At 34.9% G+C, this 16,963-nt stretch overlaps 1 protein-coding gene across 1 annotated transcript in view; it reads right to left on the bottom strand.

Moving 5' to 3' along the window:
- The window catches only part of NCAM2 (neural cell adhesion molecule 2), a 245,780-nt gene that overhangs the window by 26,705 nt on the left and 202,112 nt on the right, over positions 1-16,963 (bottom strand). Inside the window, exons 14-15 of the mRNA XM_071755255.1 lie at positions 16,219-16,340; positions 9,899-10,079 (exon numbers count right to left, since the gene is read on the bottom strand). Coding sequence (XP_071611356.1) covers positions 9,899-10,079; positions 16,219-16,340 — 303 coding nt within the window. The remainder of the gene's footprint in view (positions 1-9,898; positions 10,080-16,218; positions 16,341-16,963) is intronic.

Genomic DNA, 16,963 nt, shown 5'->3' on the forward strand with positions numbered 1-16,963 from the left:
ATTTTTTGAAGACATACTGATCATTGTAATACAGTTTAAAGTACAATTTTAATGCTCTTCAGTCTGTATCTACCAATTATAATTTAATTTACAAATGTCTCTCTTCACTTTTTCCTTATTCTCATCTGTTGGAAGACAAGATCTTAAAATCTCTGCATCTTCCACAGATTGTACAAAATATTGTAAAACAGTCTTGCTATCATTGTTTTTAAAGATGGAATTCTGAAACATTCTTAAAGAGAAATACAAAAATAACTGTATTAGTTATTCACCTCAGGAGATATATGACATCCCAAGGACATTATTTTCTTCCTTTATCTTTCTCATTACAGAGGCTTTGGGACATTGCCCAGAACTGCCTGGCACTGCTGTCACAGAATCCCTATAATATTGGCTTAACTTTTGACTTTGATGGGAAGATTAGTGCCAAAAAAACTGACAAAAGAACAACCAACAACAACCAACCAACCAACCAACCAACCAAAAAACCCCACCATTTTCAAAGTACCTGATAACCACAAAACGCACAACACAGAAGAATATAAATTGGAACAGACTTTAAAATTTCTCTCATTTGACAGGGGAAACTTATGCAGTTTCCAGCTGAAAGCTACTATCAGCTGGAAAAAAAATGTGATCCAAATTTGTCTCTTTATCCCATTGGCATTGAGACACTGAGGATAAAAGCCAGCCTGTCATTTATAATGTATATTTAGCTTCTGAAATTTCTCAAGGCTTTTTGCTAGCCCTTTCACGATACGTTTGGAGAGTTCACAGTCGATCAATCTCTGCTCTCTTAATTGCTGTCTTTTCTTCATATTGCTTCTTACATACTTATTGGCAATGTTAGAATGACTTGCTAAGATAGTAAATTTATGACTGGTACATAGTATTAAAATGTCAAATGTCTAACCAGAGCAGGAAAATGGTTTAGAAATTTAGAATGTTATTTGCTTGAATTCCAGCTACTTCACCATGCCAAATATGTAATTAAAAAAAAATATGAAAAATTTTCTGTCAATAAATTAACTCTTCAGATTTACACATATGCATCCTGAAGACATCTTACTTGTGACACAGACCCATTTTCAATTTTTTTGAGATGAGAAGATACTTTAATAATAATGTTTTAAAGCAAAGCCTTCCAAGAATAAATTGCAACTGGCAAAACTCACCATAATCACTATTTCTAAGAAATAAGAATATCCTCTACATGAGTAAAGATACCTAAAAAATTAAAGTTTGACCAACTACTTTCAAATTAAAAACATAAGGGCATTAAAACCTAGAAGAAATTAATTACAAAGCGGCAAAAATCGACATACACTGTTAATTTATCAGCTTTGACATGTTTATTGAGAATTTGATTGGAAATATCATAAATATTTAATTCTTTCAGCTCTGAAGTGCATTGCTTTCATAGGTTATTCTGAATGCAATAGAAGAATGAACCATAAACATGTAGCTGACTAACTACATAAAGTCTAAAAACAAATACATGCAGTAATATGTCTATGTGGACTCTCACTAAATGAAATTTTTTCTGAGGTCTTGTATACACCATGGCAGAATTTATAAGCCATTCTTAAAAAAAATGTAAAACTGTTTTTCCCATTCTTTAGTAAAGCTCAAAAATTGAGCCTGTGGAGCTTCAATTCCAACGAATGCCATTAAAAGAAATGTGGCACTGTAAGAGTCACAAGAAGTGAGTTTGGTGGCAAAGGATCTGTATTACGTGCTGAGGCACGGCTACAGAAATGCACAGGAAAAGTAGACAAAAATAAACACTAACAACTGAAGCAGCCAATAAGTTAGGGAATAAATGTTTGTTAAATCCAAAGGAAAATATAAAACATGTCTATGTTAAACAGAGAGTTCTAAGCATATTGTGGTAGGAGCTAGTATAAGCACAACTCTGTGAAAATTACTAATTTAGAATCAAAATGCTCACATGAAAGACCAATTGAAGGCGTGCCTGGAAAGCCATGTGTGTCACAATGGTAGAGTCTGCATAGATTTCTTATAATAAAAATGTAGTTGAGAAAACAGAATCACATGGCATTGATCAAATTTAATGAGTCACATTCTTCAAGTTCTGTCGGACAAAAGAGCTAAGCATCATCTGTTCAATTTGTCACAGAATTTACAATGATTCCAAAAAGCCAGATGAAAAATTTTGTATGCACAGACTGAAGCAATTACACTATTTAGGATCTTAACTAGGAATAGAAACTTGAGAAGAACTATAGAAAGTACAATTGTTTATAAAAGTCTGTGTTTATTTTCCTGTAAATAAGAAATTAAGAGGGAAAGGAAGAAAACATATTGCTTGCCTTATCAACAGCATCAAAACATGCACCAGAAAATTATGACTATAATGAAAGAGAAACCAGCAGCATTCAGCTGCAGGGGCTGGCTTCCATTTTCATGTCTAGTAGCTTCACAGCATATATCTGTGTGGATAAGAATTGTTACAGAAAATGAAGAGCATGAAAAATGAAGGAAATTTGAGAAAAAAGTTCATAAAACATGAAAAATAAAGTATCAAAATAAAAAAAAGTGACAGTGGGAAAGAAAAAAGAGAAAAATTAATTAATATTTACATTGTGCCAAAGACAATCACTTCAAAGACATTACGTTAATAGGAACATCAAATTATGATTGAAGTGGGGATGAAATGGCAACCATTGAAGTGCTCTGGAGAAATCTGGATAATAAGGTACTCAAACCATAGAAAAGGTGAACCTTAATAGCAGTAACATGTGGTTCTCCACAGCAGACAAAATGGTAAACTCCTTGGTCTAACCTCAATTTATTTAAGAACTTAACCTGAAGCATGTGACCAGTTTGCTTGTTTCCCCTTGAGATTCAAAACTATTCAGCCAAGTCCAACCTAAATACAATCTTATGTGTGTCTTTCATGTTGAAGGTCCTTTGAACTCAGGAAAGTGCAATTCAACATCTGCCCAACATAATGAATATTTGAAGCAACAACACTGGCCCATAGGCTGAAAGAAGAAACTGTAGCAGAAGATTTAATCACATAAAAAGTTTCTGATCATGCATGAGGATAAAGAGGAGAGAAACTTGTTTAGTTCATTTAGTTTATAAATCTGTCTCGTTCCTGAATTATCACAGGAGACCTGACAGGACCACTGTCAAAACTGGTATTAATAATACGTACATAAGTCCACAAAATATGTAATTTAGCCTTTTAATTGGCACCAATTTTAATTAAAGACACAAATCGATGGGTGTTTGTGCCGTTACATACAACCATTCATGGGCGGGCAGTGTGGTCACAAAGCTTATTCTGAAAACCAGGCCAAAATGTTATTCCTGAAAAATCAGTACATAAAATAATTCTACAGTCTTACTCTGGAAATTAAACCAAGGATTTAAAAAAACATAAGTAAATTCTTGTAGTCCTGGCCCAGGTAGCTACTGGCAACCCCTCTAGGTTTTTCCATGGAAATAAACTACAAAATATTATGAACATTACAAACATCCATAATTCTCCTAGCTTAATTTTTAATGATACAACATAACTTTTCCTAGAACTATAAGTACCAAAAATTAGCTGCTGACACTACCTCACAGTTAAATATCTTAAAATGTGGCCCTGTTTTGAAATAGCATGCTGTACCTGGAAAGGCTTTATCTTCAACTGAGCTAAATATGATCACTAATGTCTTTTTTTTGTTATCAGCTGTTGTGAAAAATATTCTCAAGAGAGAATATCTACCATCTTTTTGTTATTCCTTACCTACAGTATTGTTGACTTAAGTTAAAAAGAGATATAGTCAGTTTATATCTGCAAAAGCCCATGGGTTACAGATTGTGTACTGAGATAAAAAAATACCACAAATATAACTGAAACCCACCCTGTCCTGAAGAATGTTTTTGTTGCTACTGAAGCAAAAGTGAGGAAGGAAAAAAAATCTGGCTTGGTTTTATGGGAAGAAGTACTGTAAATAGAAACCTAGAAAAGAAACACAACAGAGATCTCATTGCCTTTGGAAGTCTAGGCACACAGAGACATAAAGAAATCCTGGAGCAAGGAGCAGGTCAGGGAACACTTAAGAAAACTGGACATACACAAGTGCATAGGGTCTGATGGGATGTGCCCATGGTCACTGAGGGAGCTCTCATTGCAAGAACATTCTCTATAAGCTTTAAATGACCATGGAGATTTGGAGAGGTCCTGGAGGATGAAGGGAAGCAAATGTCATTTCTGTCTTTAGAAGAGGAAGGAAGGAGGGCATGGGGACCTATAGGTCAGTAAGCCACACCTCCATCTCTGGGAAGGTGTGAGGTTCCAGTCTTTTGCCTCAAACAACAAACTTGCAAGTTGAATGTTGGGCAATTGACTCCTCATAAACATGGTGACTCAAAAAGTCAGATGAGGGGTCTTGTCCAGATAAAACCTGAAGAGAGCTCTCTCCTCTGTAGAGAGTGGCTAGCCATCACTGGGCTAGATAAGGGCCACTCCAGACAAAAGCATACAATGGGGGGAAGAAATATTGAAGAAGCAACATTCCTGAATTTTGGAATCTACTAGAAGTGTGGCCATGGAAACTCCGGAAGCATACAAGGAATGCTGATGCATGCATCCTCTGCAGCCTAGGACTGGACTGCTGGCCTACCTAGGGCCAGACCACCACCCCAGGAAGAAGGATCACTGGGGCACCTTGAGGAAAGAAAGGCTAATGGTAATGACAACAGAGGCCTTGCTTCCCAGTATGCTTTTATATGACACTCTGACCTTGAGGCTTGTTTGTCATAGAGCAAAATCTGATTTCAAACAGATCTGAAATTATTTGAAATACACAGAAAATGCTTCAAATGACACAGGAACTATTCAGATTGGAAGTTTTTTAATAGTTACAGTAAGTCAACAAATATTATGTAGAACAAGAGTGAAGGCAGATGATTTTTGGTTTCTCTTAGCTGATGTATGGTCAGTGTCAAGTCAGTCCATCTGGAGAAAAGGGAGGGTATGTCTCCATTTACAGGCAGGGAGAACGCCCCATGAAGTCTCTTGCAGCCCATAGATCAAGGCTGATGGGAGGTGAGAGACAAGGAAAGCACCTGAAGCAAGAGTCTGCTCTTTGGCAGCAAGACATCATGGATACAAAAACCTACCTCACTTACATACATGGTATCATATAGAATGTATTTTTACCTACAAATGTCAAACAAAGAGCAAAATTAAAGAACAGGAATCAGACTGAGAGAAAATTGTGGGCAGTGGGGAAACTTTATCTCTTGTTCTGTAATTAGTAGTTTTTAGTCTCTGGATGAAAAAGTTAATCATCCTACCTTATCTTCTAATAAAATACTGCTGGTATAGCTAAAAAGCCCTATTTTGTCTATGTAATACAACATATACATACAACACAAATTCAAATCCATATACACACAAACACATACCTGAAGCATTAATAAGAACTATTTTATTTTTCAAATAAAATACTGGAAAAATCCTAAAGATGCAAACTGATGATTTAAAAACTGTTTGCCATAAAGAGTATAACTTTGCTACTAGTGATAATGAGGGAAAATACCACATATTATTCTTCTTTGCCCATCACTGTGTGACTTTAAGCACTGGTGACAGACATACATTGTAATATTGGCTGGGGTTCTCTAATTTCCAGTACTCTGTGTACTGTAGGAATATTATTTTATTGGTATCCTTGGGAAAGTTTTAATCTTTTGTGGATCTTTTTTTTTGAAGTGAGGAAAACAGGTCTAAGGGCTTCTTACTGTCCCCAAATTCTCCCACCTTCCATTTCACCTTCTTCTAAGATTTATTTAAAACAAAACCGTAGATGTTTTTTTAGGTTGCAGTAGTAATGGCTCAGAATGATAGCCCATTGGACATTTTTATACTGACTGTCATCTCTAAATGAAAAACAGGTCTGGTGTTTTAACGGAGTAAACTACTGCAGGACAATAATAGCTGCTGTGATTCTGTAAATGGGAGGAAGTTGAATCAGGGAAGGTCTAGGTTAGATATTAGGAAAAGGTTTTTCACCCAGAGGATGGTTGAGCAGTGGAACAACCTCCCCAGGGAAGTGGTTCACAGCACCAAGACTGCCTGAGTTCAAGAAGCTTTTGGATGATGCTCTCAGGAATATGGTGTGATCCTGGGAGTGCCCTCCACAGGGACAGGAGTTGGACTTGATGATCCTGATGGGTGCCTTCCAACTTGGCATATTCTATGATTCTATGCTATAGTTGGAGGCTGTTGAGGCCAATCATGAGAAAACTTATAAGAATGTCTTGTCTCATTTATACATCTCACTGATGCCAGACAGCAATTTGCAGCCTCCAGTTCCTTCCCAGATCTAAGACTGTTAATGGAAACTCAACATATTTTGCTATTATAGAATATGACAGCCAGCAAGGAGCTGGTACTAGTTCACACATCCCTAGGAAACAGAAGTTGTGGATTCAGTGCTCATAGGAGTTGTGTTTTCACATAAGAGTTTTGGATTCCTGCCCTCGGGATCTGTACTTCTGCCTTATATCCAATGGCTCTTGAGAGCGTAAGCAAGCTCCTTCTGCAGCAATCAGAACCAATTTTTTTTTTCAGTAACAACTCCATTTCCCTAGTAAGCATAATAAATGTATCCTTGCCTCCATCTCTGTCCGGTTCTCAGATTAATTGCATCATGACACCTACAGGATCTCAAAATTCTCTTCAGATTAGTAATATCCATGAGATTGCACAAACAGGATCTACAAATGCCTTGTTTTTTATAGGATCAATCTGATTGGAAAATACTTTTAAGATTACTAAGTCCAATGGTTGACCTTACATTGCCAAGTCCACCACTAAACCATGTCCCTAAGCAGCACATCTACATGTCTTTTAAATACCCGTAGGGATGTTGACTCAACCACCTCTTTAGGCAGCCTGTTCCATGGCCTGACAACCCTTTGGGTGGTGAAATTTCTTCTAATATCTCATTTAAACCTCCCTTGGCACAACTTGAGGATGTTTCCTCTTATCTTATAACTTCTTAAGTGGGAGAAGAGACTGACACCCACATCACTAAAAACCTCCTTTCAGATAGTTGCAGAAACCAGTAAGGTTTCTCAGCTTCATCATCTCCAAACTAAACAGTTCACTCTGCTCTTCCTCTTAAGACTTGTTCTCCAGACCCTTCAACAGATTTGTTGCTCTTCTTTGGACAAGTTCCAGAGCCCCAATATCTTTTTTGTAGTGAAAGGCCCAAAACTGAACATGGTATTCAAGGTGCAGCCTCACCAGTGTTGAGCAGAGGGGACAATCACTTCTCCTGCTGGCCACACTATTTCTGATACAAGCCAGGATGCTGTTGGCCTTCTTGGCCACCTGGGCACACTCCTGGCTCATATTCAGTTGCTTTTGACAGCCATAGGTCCTTTTCTGTTCTAATTTACATTTAGAGAAAACAGAAGAACTCATGTCAGCTGAAGGGCCATAGATCTGGGCACTTACAGATGAAAACCTTCAGGAATCTTAGAAAATTTTCTAATAATTACATGAAATAGATACCAAGATATTAGCAAGCCGTCAGAAGCCCCTAATCAAGTACACCATATGTAATGCAGATTTCATTTAAAAGTATATGAAATCTCACTCTTGTTCCCTGTCTCCACCTTTGGAGCTAGGAGTAGATGTCTAGCTGCAAATACCCAATCCTCAAATTAGACAGAGAATGCATCATCCAAGTTGACTAACTAATATCAGAAAGAATTCTGCTCAAAGTTAAGAATGTGATAAACACAACCAAGTTTTAAAAGAGTACCTTTGTACTTTTGCAAAAATGTTATAAATATATTATATTGTAATAACAATATTGTGACATTTCAAAACAAGATAACCATACTGACTCATGAATAAGAGCATTCATGTTCCATTGATTCTAAGTGCCTTTCAACATACTTTTTAAAATTGCTTACAGGATGTCCTTATGATGAATTTCACACTCGTTGGCTTTGCAAAAACAGTTGTCAAGGAAACTAATTATTTCCACAATCATAATTGCAGTAATGATTCTTTTTAAAAGAGACTTGATCTTAAATAATGTAGCATATTTCTTACAGCTCCTTAGAGGTTATGGGAGAGCACAGAAAAGAAAAACCCTAACTACCTCTAAAACTGTGTTTAGAGAAAAATGTCCTTCTAACATCTGAAACTAAATTATCTAAGCTGATTTCCACTTTAATGTCTAGAGACCACCTGCATTATCATTTGTGGGGATATGTCAGTTGTCTCAGTTACAGCAGCTCTGGCAATAATATGAAATTCTTAAATAATTATAACAGGTTTAAATTAGATTGCATCGCAAAACAAGTAAGATTTGTGTTTCAAATACACAAAATTGAAAAACGGCTTATTGCTTTCATTCACCTGAATAAGGTTTTATTTATTTCTCTACTTGATAAATATTTTTATTTCCTTGACACAATAAACACTTACATTTCTTGTTGTGTTTTATTTTTCAATCATTTAGTCAAATTTTATTTCTGAATGATGGCAATAGCAAGGCACTATCTGTTTAAAAACAAGTACACCGAGCTTATTGAGGCCTTGAATTTCAATGAAGATGCAAATCAATTCTCACTACTGCAACTGAAGTGCATAAATCAAATATTTGTACTAGAACTGGATCTGAACCTATTAATGTATTACAAATGCCTATTTCTTTCTATAAATACAAGTAACAATGCTTACAATATATATTAAAAATACTATGGAATATTATGAAACATTGCAAAAATGTCAAAATAAATTCCCTGAAAATGCATTTGAAGAAAAATTGCAATAGAAAAAAAAAGTCTTTAATTCAAACATTTCTAATGGTACACAGTAGTCTACAACTCATTCAAATTCCTTGATACTTTATTAAGATCAATTCTACTCAGATGACCCAGTATTGGTATGGCTTACATTTTAATATATTGGTCATTATATTTATTTGGCAAGGTTTTACTAATTTCTAATGTTCTAATAGTTCAATATACAGCATACAGAAAATACTATGTTAGAGGACTTCGCACCTGATTTAAAAATAGTAATGATTAAATGCTTAATTTGGAATTTAATATTAAATATATCAGCTCATTATTTAGATTAAAAGCTTGATATCGTAACTTTTGTTTTATAAAAAATAAAATTACCCATGATATACCAGAAATTTCCATAATATTTTAGGTTTACTCTGAACCAAATAATTTTTCATTGTTTCAACAAAGTGTAACTTTACACTGGGAAGCATGAAAACTTGATAATTATTGAAAAACAGTCATACTTAACCACTATGCAGGTTTCCTTAAAAAAAAATCCAAACCTTCATGTTTACACACTTAAAAATATTAACATTTCTATAGATTTCAAAAGCTTGTAAATAGGCCTAATAGGTTGTATGCTCACTATGTTTGAGTGGATTAGTAGATTGGCATCTAAGATTATGCAAAGTCTTAAGCTCATCAGACACTAAAATAAATGCCTTTATTACATGTATATCTTGAAGCACAGGAAGGGAACTGAAATAAAGCATGCTAACACCTCTAACAGCTCTGTTACTTTCAACAGACAACTATGATGAACTACAAGGCAACTGTAAAATGCACAGCAGATGTTATCTAAAATACTCTTTCTTGCTAACTATCATGTGGGTTGAGGAGTCAATGTTTCTTCTGCACTTACAAATGACTTTATCACTGTGAGAAAAGTAAGAAATGGTCCCATTTGGGTTTTGAATCGAGTCTTTGCCACTAATAGAGTATGAAATCCTGGGATTTGTTAGCTAAATACTTCAGTTACCTTATGTTCACTACACATATTAGCGTACTTCAAGTAGCAAATAATTCATATAGAGAAAGCAATCTATTACCTTACCTGTAATAATGTTGGGCTTTGGTGGCATGCTGAATTCATACAGTGTTGGTTCAGAATAACCCAGTCTGTTGGCAGCTGTAATTTGTACTTCATAACCCATGGTCCATTGAAGATGCTCTAAGATGATGTGGTCTCTACTACCCTGCACTTTTTTCTCTAGCCACTGGTCTTCCTTATCTTTCTGTAAAGATGCAAATAGTTTAAATTCTCAGAATTTCTTATATTATTTGTCTAAACTATGTGTCTACATGATGCACAAAAAATACCAAGTTTCATTTACTGATGTAATGAACATTTAAATAATCTAATTCTGGAGATCCAAGTACTTGGGTTTTTTGTAATTTTAACCACTCCTAATCGTGTTTCAGTGGGGATACAGGGTTTTTTCAGGCAATCCCCTTTGATCTTTCCACTTCAATTTATACTGTGCTCAAATACTGATGTTTATCTTGGGGAACAGCAGGATAATTATTTACAAGTGCTGCTAAGAATAAATCCTTCAAAAGGTTTATTTTATATCAATGTTTCAATTACATTTTGATCAATACTCTTTAAAAGAAGCTTGCCATTAAACCCAAACTTGAATTTTTCATGAATGCAAGCTGTGCTTTTATCATATATTAGTTATATAATGAAAATGTACACTAACTATAGCAACAGGTAGTACTAAAATAACATTTTGCAAACCATGTTGTATGCAATAATATAAACACCACTGATAGATTATGCAGTCTGTGCCTATACTGGTGAGAAGATACATGTAAATTATTATGGTGGTGTTCTAGAGAAAGAAAAGGTTTTCATAATTCAGATAGTTGTCTAAGACATCTACACAAAGAGAATAAATGAGGACTCCAGTTGCAATCTTAGTTCTGGCGTTTCACAGCTTTGGAGTGCTTACTTTTGCAATTGCTCCTTTTAGTGCACAATACATTTCATTATTATTTATAATTACAAAATAACAAATAGGCAAAAAATAAACCAATATGTACTATCAAAGCCAAAAGCCATCATGGTCAAAGGAGTATCAGTAACAGTCAGCGAGAGTCCATGCAGCCCTATTCTTACTAAACACTGAGGTACAATCAAGTGGAAAAAATTATGTCTGAGAGCCAAATCCTGGGCATATAGCCCATAGAGCAACATAAAGTCAGTCAGTAGATACAAACTTTCTGGGAAAAATAACCTGTTAAACACAGGGAATTATAAGGTTTTGCTGCAGACTACCATGCTTCTCAGCAGCTTATATTTAGGCTCTTTGCTTAATCATCGTTCTTCACTGATTCAAGTGTCAAAGAAAATAACATCTGAATTAGACAATTCAGGATCCAATCATGCTTCTTATGCCTGTTTTGGGTTTGGTTTTGGTTTTGTTTGTTTTGGTTTTGCTTTGGTTTTGTTTTTTTGGTCCCCATTCTCCAGAAAACAGACTGACAGACCAAGCTCCATCATGTGCACTGTTGGAATTACTTATTCTCTCTCAGTGCTGAGTGTGATGGCTTTTTCATGCTGACTGCACCTATTTTAAAACTCTTTTGCATCTGCATGCATGATAGTCCTGGAAATGATTAAAATTACAGTAAAACACATTTTCAGGAAGGTGAATGTGCCCACTTGGTGCAGCAGCAGACCAATGAAAACCATCAGAATAGTAGTCATATTACAAATCATGGAAATAAATACACTGGAGTTAAAATAGTTTATTCATACAGTGATACTGGTATTTTCTCTCAAGGATATTTTCCCATATCCTTATGGATTATCTCTGTTGCAATCACTGGACATGTCACTAGCTGCATCCAAGCATATTTAAATTCCACTGAGTGAATCCACTTGTATTATCATTATACCAAACTACTTTTACAAAATACGCTTTTGTATAGCTCTGCTAAAATAAAAGGAATAAAGAAAATACCTGGAAAGCAAGTTTTCTTCTTTTAAAGATAAACACATTAAATCTTCCAGAATAGTCTGCTTTTGGCAACTTAAAACACAAAAACCAAAATCCAACAACCAACCAAAAACCTACAATGTTCTTCACCACAGCTGTTATTCCAAATGCATTTTCAAGACTTTTTACAAAGTAAGGCTCAGTAATGTGTCCAGATTTATTTAACTATCAGTGTAGTACAATACTTTGTCAGTTTAATCTAGCAAATCTCTGTGTTTATACTAAGACCCTCTAATTGGTAGCTTAAGGAGCAGAAAACAGAATTGCAAAGAACACTTCATAACTTTTTAGGCTGTTATATTATTAAAACTGCTTAAATTTTATAGAACATTATATATGCACAGTTTTCTAAAACAAATTAAACAAACGTTTAAATCATAAACTACAGTCTAATTTGAGGGGTGCTTTAATAAAAATGTCTTCAGTAATCATTCACTATTAGCAGTTGTATCATTAATATCCACTAACAACAGCACATTATCAGAAACTGCAATCAGATCTGCAGCCTCAGAGATTAAACTGTTCCTTTATTGCTTTTCATTTTATTTCATATAATGCTGAATAAGATGACATGGCTACTTCTGGAAGCTGAGAGAACATCTGACAACAGAGGAAGCAAAGACAACCCACTATTCAGGCACCAAAATATGTACTGTGTAGAAAAAACAAAAAACTAAAAACAACAAAAGAAAAATCTCTTTACTGGTCATTTTATATTGTACCCAAGATCACGTTTTCTGGGCACTCATAAAAAGTGAGAAATGTGATTAAGTCCCTTCAAGTCTTTCCCTTTTTCTCTATCCTCCTTAACCTATTGAGTTGAAGGCTCAAACAAACTTGTTATTATAGTGGTCCCTGTTATAAAGAAAAGACAGAAGATGCCACGCTATCTTGAAAGCTGGCAAGGAAAAATAGAAAGAAATACTCATGGAAGCAGATTTTTACAGAAACTTTGGCTGCCAGGGACAAAACCAAAACAATTTGCTACTCCTTTTTTCTAGCTTACTATTGGCATTCTGTGATCCAAATGTGTGAAAACAGAATGCCCTTTTCTAGTAGCTAAGAAGCCTATTTCAATTCTTGTTTTTTTAAGCATTACCAAGTAGTTCACGATATAGTACCAAAATCAGAAATGAAGGCTTAGAACAAATCTCTGCAAGATAATAGAGTGCCACAGCTTTTCAGGGAACAGTAGACAACTTTATGCACCAAGTCCAAATTCACAATTGGAAGATGTACAGCTATAGATTATCCATTGTGGTCAAAATGCACTTGAGTGGTAAACACAAACTTGTGCTTGTGACTATATGATTCATGAATATTCCTGCATAGTGATCACACACTGTTTGCATGCTCTTTCTGGTGCTAAGCTTAACCTGTATAATCTCTTCAAAATGGTGCTCTGTAGCCTGCCTTTCTCTGGCAGCCCAAAGCCTTGTCACCCACCTTCCCTGAGTTGCTGTGGCAGCCTCTCCCCTGCATCCCAAGTGCTCCTTCCACCTGGCCCTCCTTATCTCCTCACCTTCCCCTTAGTCTGTACAATCTCTTCAACATTCCCTTTTATCCTTTAGTTTATTACTATAGTGCTTGGTAAGTAACACAGCAGATAACAGCCAGTTACAAATTCAGTACATATTCCCCCAGTAATTTACATTTACAAGCTTAACATCCATTGTGTGACACCAGCACCTTAGGAGGTTTGCCCAAACCAACTTTAATAGCACCACAAGCAGGAATAATTAAAGGGAAGCTTGAGTTGGTCACTGTTAAAGTAACACAGTCACTAGCAGAAATGTGGTTGGGCTCTCACCTCTCTCACTGGACTGGATGCTTTTCTAGGGAATCCCCATCTATGCTCTTCCTGGCTGGCTTCTGGGGAACAGTTTTCCTTTGCTTTTACCTCTCTTCTTCTATTCTTTGCTAAGGCAACTTTGAATTCAATGTATGCCATCAGCTTCAGATTGCATCAGTGAAGCTTTTTAAGAATGTCTTGACTTTCTTTGTCCAACAGCATGAATCAGTTTGAGGCTGATACTCATAAAAATTGCATAGTATCTACTTCTCTGGAATACAGAAAAAACTGGAATCCTCTTATCTGATCAGTTAGAAAGCCTTGCCAATAATATGAATAAACTGATGTTAGAAAAGCAGTACTTGACAGAATGAAATGGGATTTCCAGAAAAATAAAACTTAACAATGCCCTAAACCAGTTAATAATATTGCTATAACATCTTAAATGCTGTCCTTAAATGCTGTTCTTCCAGTTTAAAACAAAAAAAATCTGTGTAAAATTTAAATATGAGATATAAGCTCTTATGGAATACAGAAAAAAAAGCCCCTGATACATAGTTTGTTACCTAATATGCTCTTTAAACACCCAAGCAAATACATTGGTCCAGGTGCTGGTAATGAGGCTGGCAAGAATTACAGGAAAGCTGATTAAACACAACCATTGGGAAGATAGAAGTGAAGCAGCCAACAGATAATTAAGAACTTTAAATAGCATCCATTCATTCTGATGTAAACACAAAAAATTATAGTGCTTTTTAGCTGTATGAAGGCCTTTAATTTAGTCAAATTGCTTTTTCAATTGGAAACTTAAGGAGATAAGTATTTGAGGTCCAACTAAAAGCTATCTTTGTCAGTAACCTACTCAGTTTCAAGTTACTGCTTCAACTGCCCATTTATCTTTCAACAGTAGATATGAAAAGTGATCTTTTAGATTACAGTATTGTACCTTAGTCAAAACACTAGGCTTCAAAAATACTCAGGATAGTTTCAAAATCATTCAGTTTACTGAAATCACAGAAACAAATTCTGTATATTAAATTCTGTATATTAAATGCATATATCCCATCCACGCAGTTTGTTTTCTTATCTTCTTAATTATAAATACTTAGAGGCATTGTAATCTAAATAGGAAGCTCAATCCCACAAAATCGCATTGTGTCATTGCATATTTACTACCCTCTCTCTTATTTACAATTAGTTTTCTTTTATGCCAGCCCCACTCACTGTATTGAAAGTAATTTAAGAAGGTCAATTAAGATGTAATGATCAATGATATCAGAATAAGTGCCAGTTATTCCCTCAAGCTACTCAAAAAAGCTCTATCAAATTTTTCTCACAAAAAATAGGAACTACCAATCTTTTTTGGTTATACTTAGTTTAAGAAAATAATTTTACATGCCAGGTTCAGAACTTGGATAATCTTGGAACTACCATGAGAAAGTTACAAAAACAGATACATTACAGGAAACATCAGTAAACGTGGTGAATATTATTACAAAAAGAGGAACTTGCATTTTGTTTCTGGGAAAACTAAATGAGGTTCTGCATTTAATTTCTCAGCTCTTGCTTATTTTTGTCAAATACAGACCTCGCTACCATCTGTTTAACATGTTTAAATATCAGCTGTTACATTCCTCATATCTTTTAGACTTTCAAAACAGACATGGAAATCTCCTATTATGCTCTGGTAAAGTGTCTCTTTATTGGGTCTGGCCAGATAAAAGTAGCACAATTTTCCTGAAAGAACACAAAGAAGTTATTACAAAATGCACACTTTTGAATTAAATTCAGTGTTTTTGACAGCTCTGTAGTTACATCTTTAACCCCATCATTTATAAGCATAGTGTATCAGGAAAGGAAAGATACTTTAGGTATTTTAATAATTAAAAAACCATAACAATTTATTTTTTTTAGTAAAAGCAATTACATGTAGAAGAAAAGGCTGTTGTCTAAACTTGATGAGAGAACCCCAGATCAGCTTCCAGCTGACAGAAAGCAAATAAACTGCACAATGGCTGTTGAAGAATTGATATATACATTGGAACTCATGAAAGTTCCGAACAATTTGTCAATGGTTAGGACTGAATCCTAATAATACTGAACCTTGGAATCTAGTAAAATAGAAAATATGAAACATAGTCAGGTAATTAATCTCATTTAAAATTATTACGTAGCACTGAAATATAGCATCTATCCATACAGATGCAGTTTTAACAGGCTAAGACAACTGTTGAGACAACCTCTAACTATTTAACTTTAATATCTACTTACTGCACTTTTGAGAACTGAACACAAATATTCTTCATTCACCATTTAACAAAAGAGAGAATATAGTCTTCTGTTAGAATAACTTTCAGTTATTCCTTTAGGAAGAATAGGGTGCTTCTACAACATACAACCCCTTACAGTAGGGTGCTAATACAACTTATTTACAGAAGTAAACATACTATATTTTCTTTTCTTTTGGTACTATGCAAAAAACTTTGTTGCACTTCAAATCAGATCAACAGTCTTCTCTCCATAAAAGCAGGTATTACTAAGTTAAATACACCTATTTTGATTAATTTAAATACTTACACTTCTGTATTTGACAATATATTCCAAAATAGGGGCACCTCCATCATCTTGTTTCGTTATGCTAAGTTTAAAACTCTTGCCACTTCCTGGTTGTCCATGAATTGAAGGGGGACTTGGCTCCCCTAAACAAGGGAACAAACAGAAGATAATAATAATAAGTATACAATAAGATGAGTCTTAAACTAGAACTGAGAACTTTTCAACAATATTATTATTCAAAATCTTTAAAATCAACATAATCCTTCAAAGCACTGCAGAACATCCTTAATAAGCATGTTAAATATTTTTCTTAATGTTCTAATGTAGCTTAGTTATCTCACACAAGGTAACCAAAATTACATGAAGTAACAAAGAAGCATGTATTTATTACTTTGAGACCTTCTGACTTTTAACACTTTCAAATGTAATTTACTTCAAAAACTATTTAGCTATCAATTCAGCAAGGCCACCAAGCTGCTATTCACATTGAAGTTCGAGTTAACACCATCTTATAGGTTAGCATCCTTAACGTTAACCATGATCTTTAGTCCCATGTACAAGATCTGAATTGTAATACCCCTCAGTAAATGTGCCAAGTTAAAATTACATACTTTTAAAATAGTCTGTAGTAAGAATAAATTTAATGAATAAGATTTTCAAAAGCAACAACAATTTTTGCTATAATGAAAGGATAAAAATTAAATCTGAAATGTACAACTGGAGAGTTAATCACTAGCTTAAGCCATTTTGCTGGTCACAGCTCATG

The sequence above is a fragment of the Heliangelus exortis genome, chromosome 1 (assembly GCF_036169615.1).
Source record: "Heliangelus exortis chromosome 1, bHelExo1.hap1, whole genome shotgun sequence".
NCBI lineage: Eukaryota > Metazoa > Chordata > Aves > Apodiformes > Trochilidae > Heliangelus > Heliangelus exortis.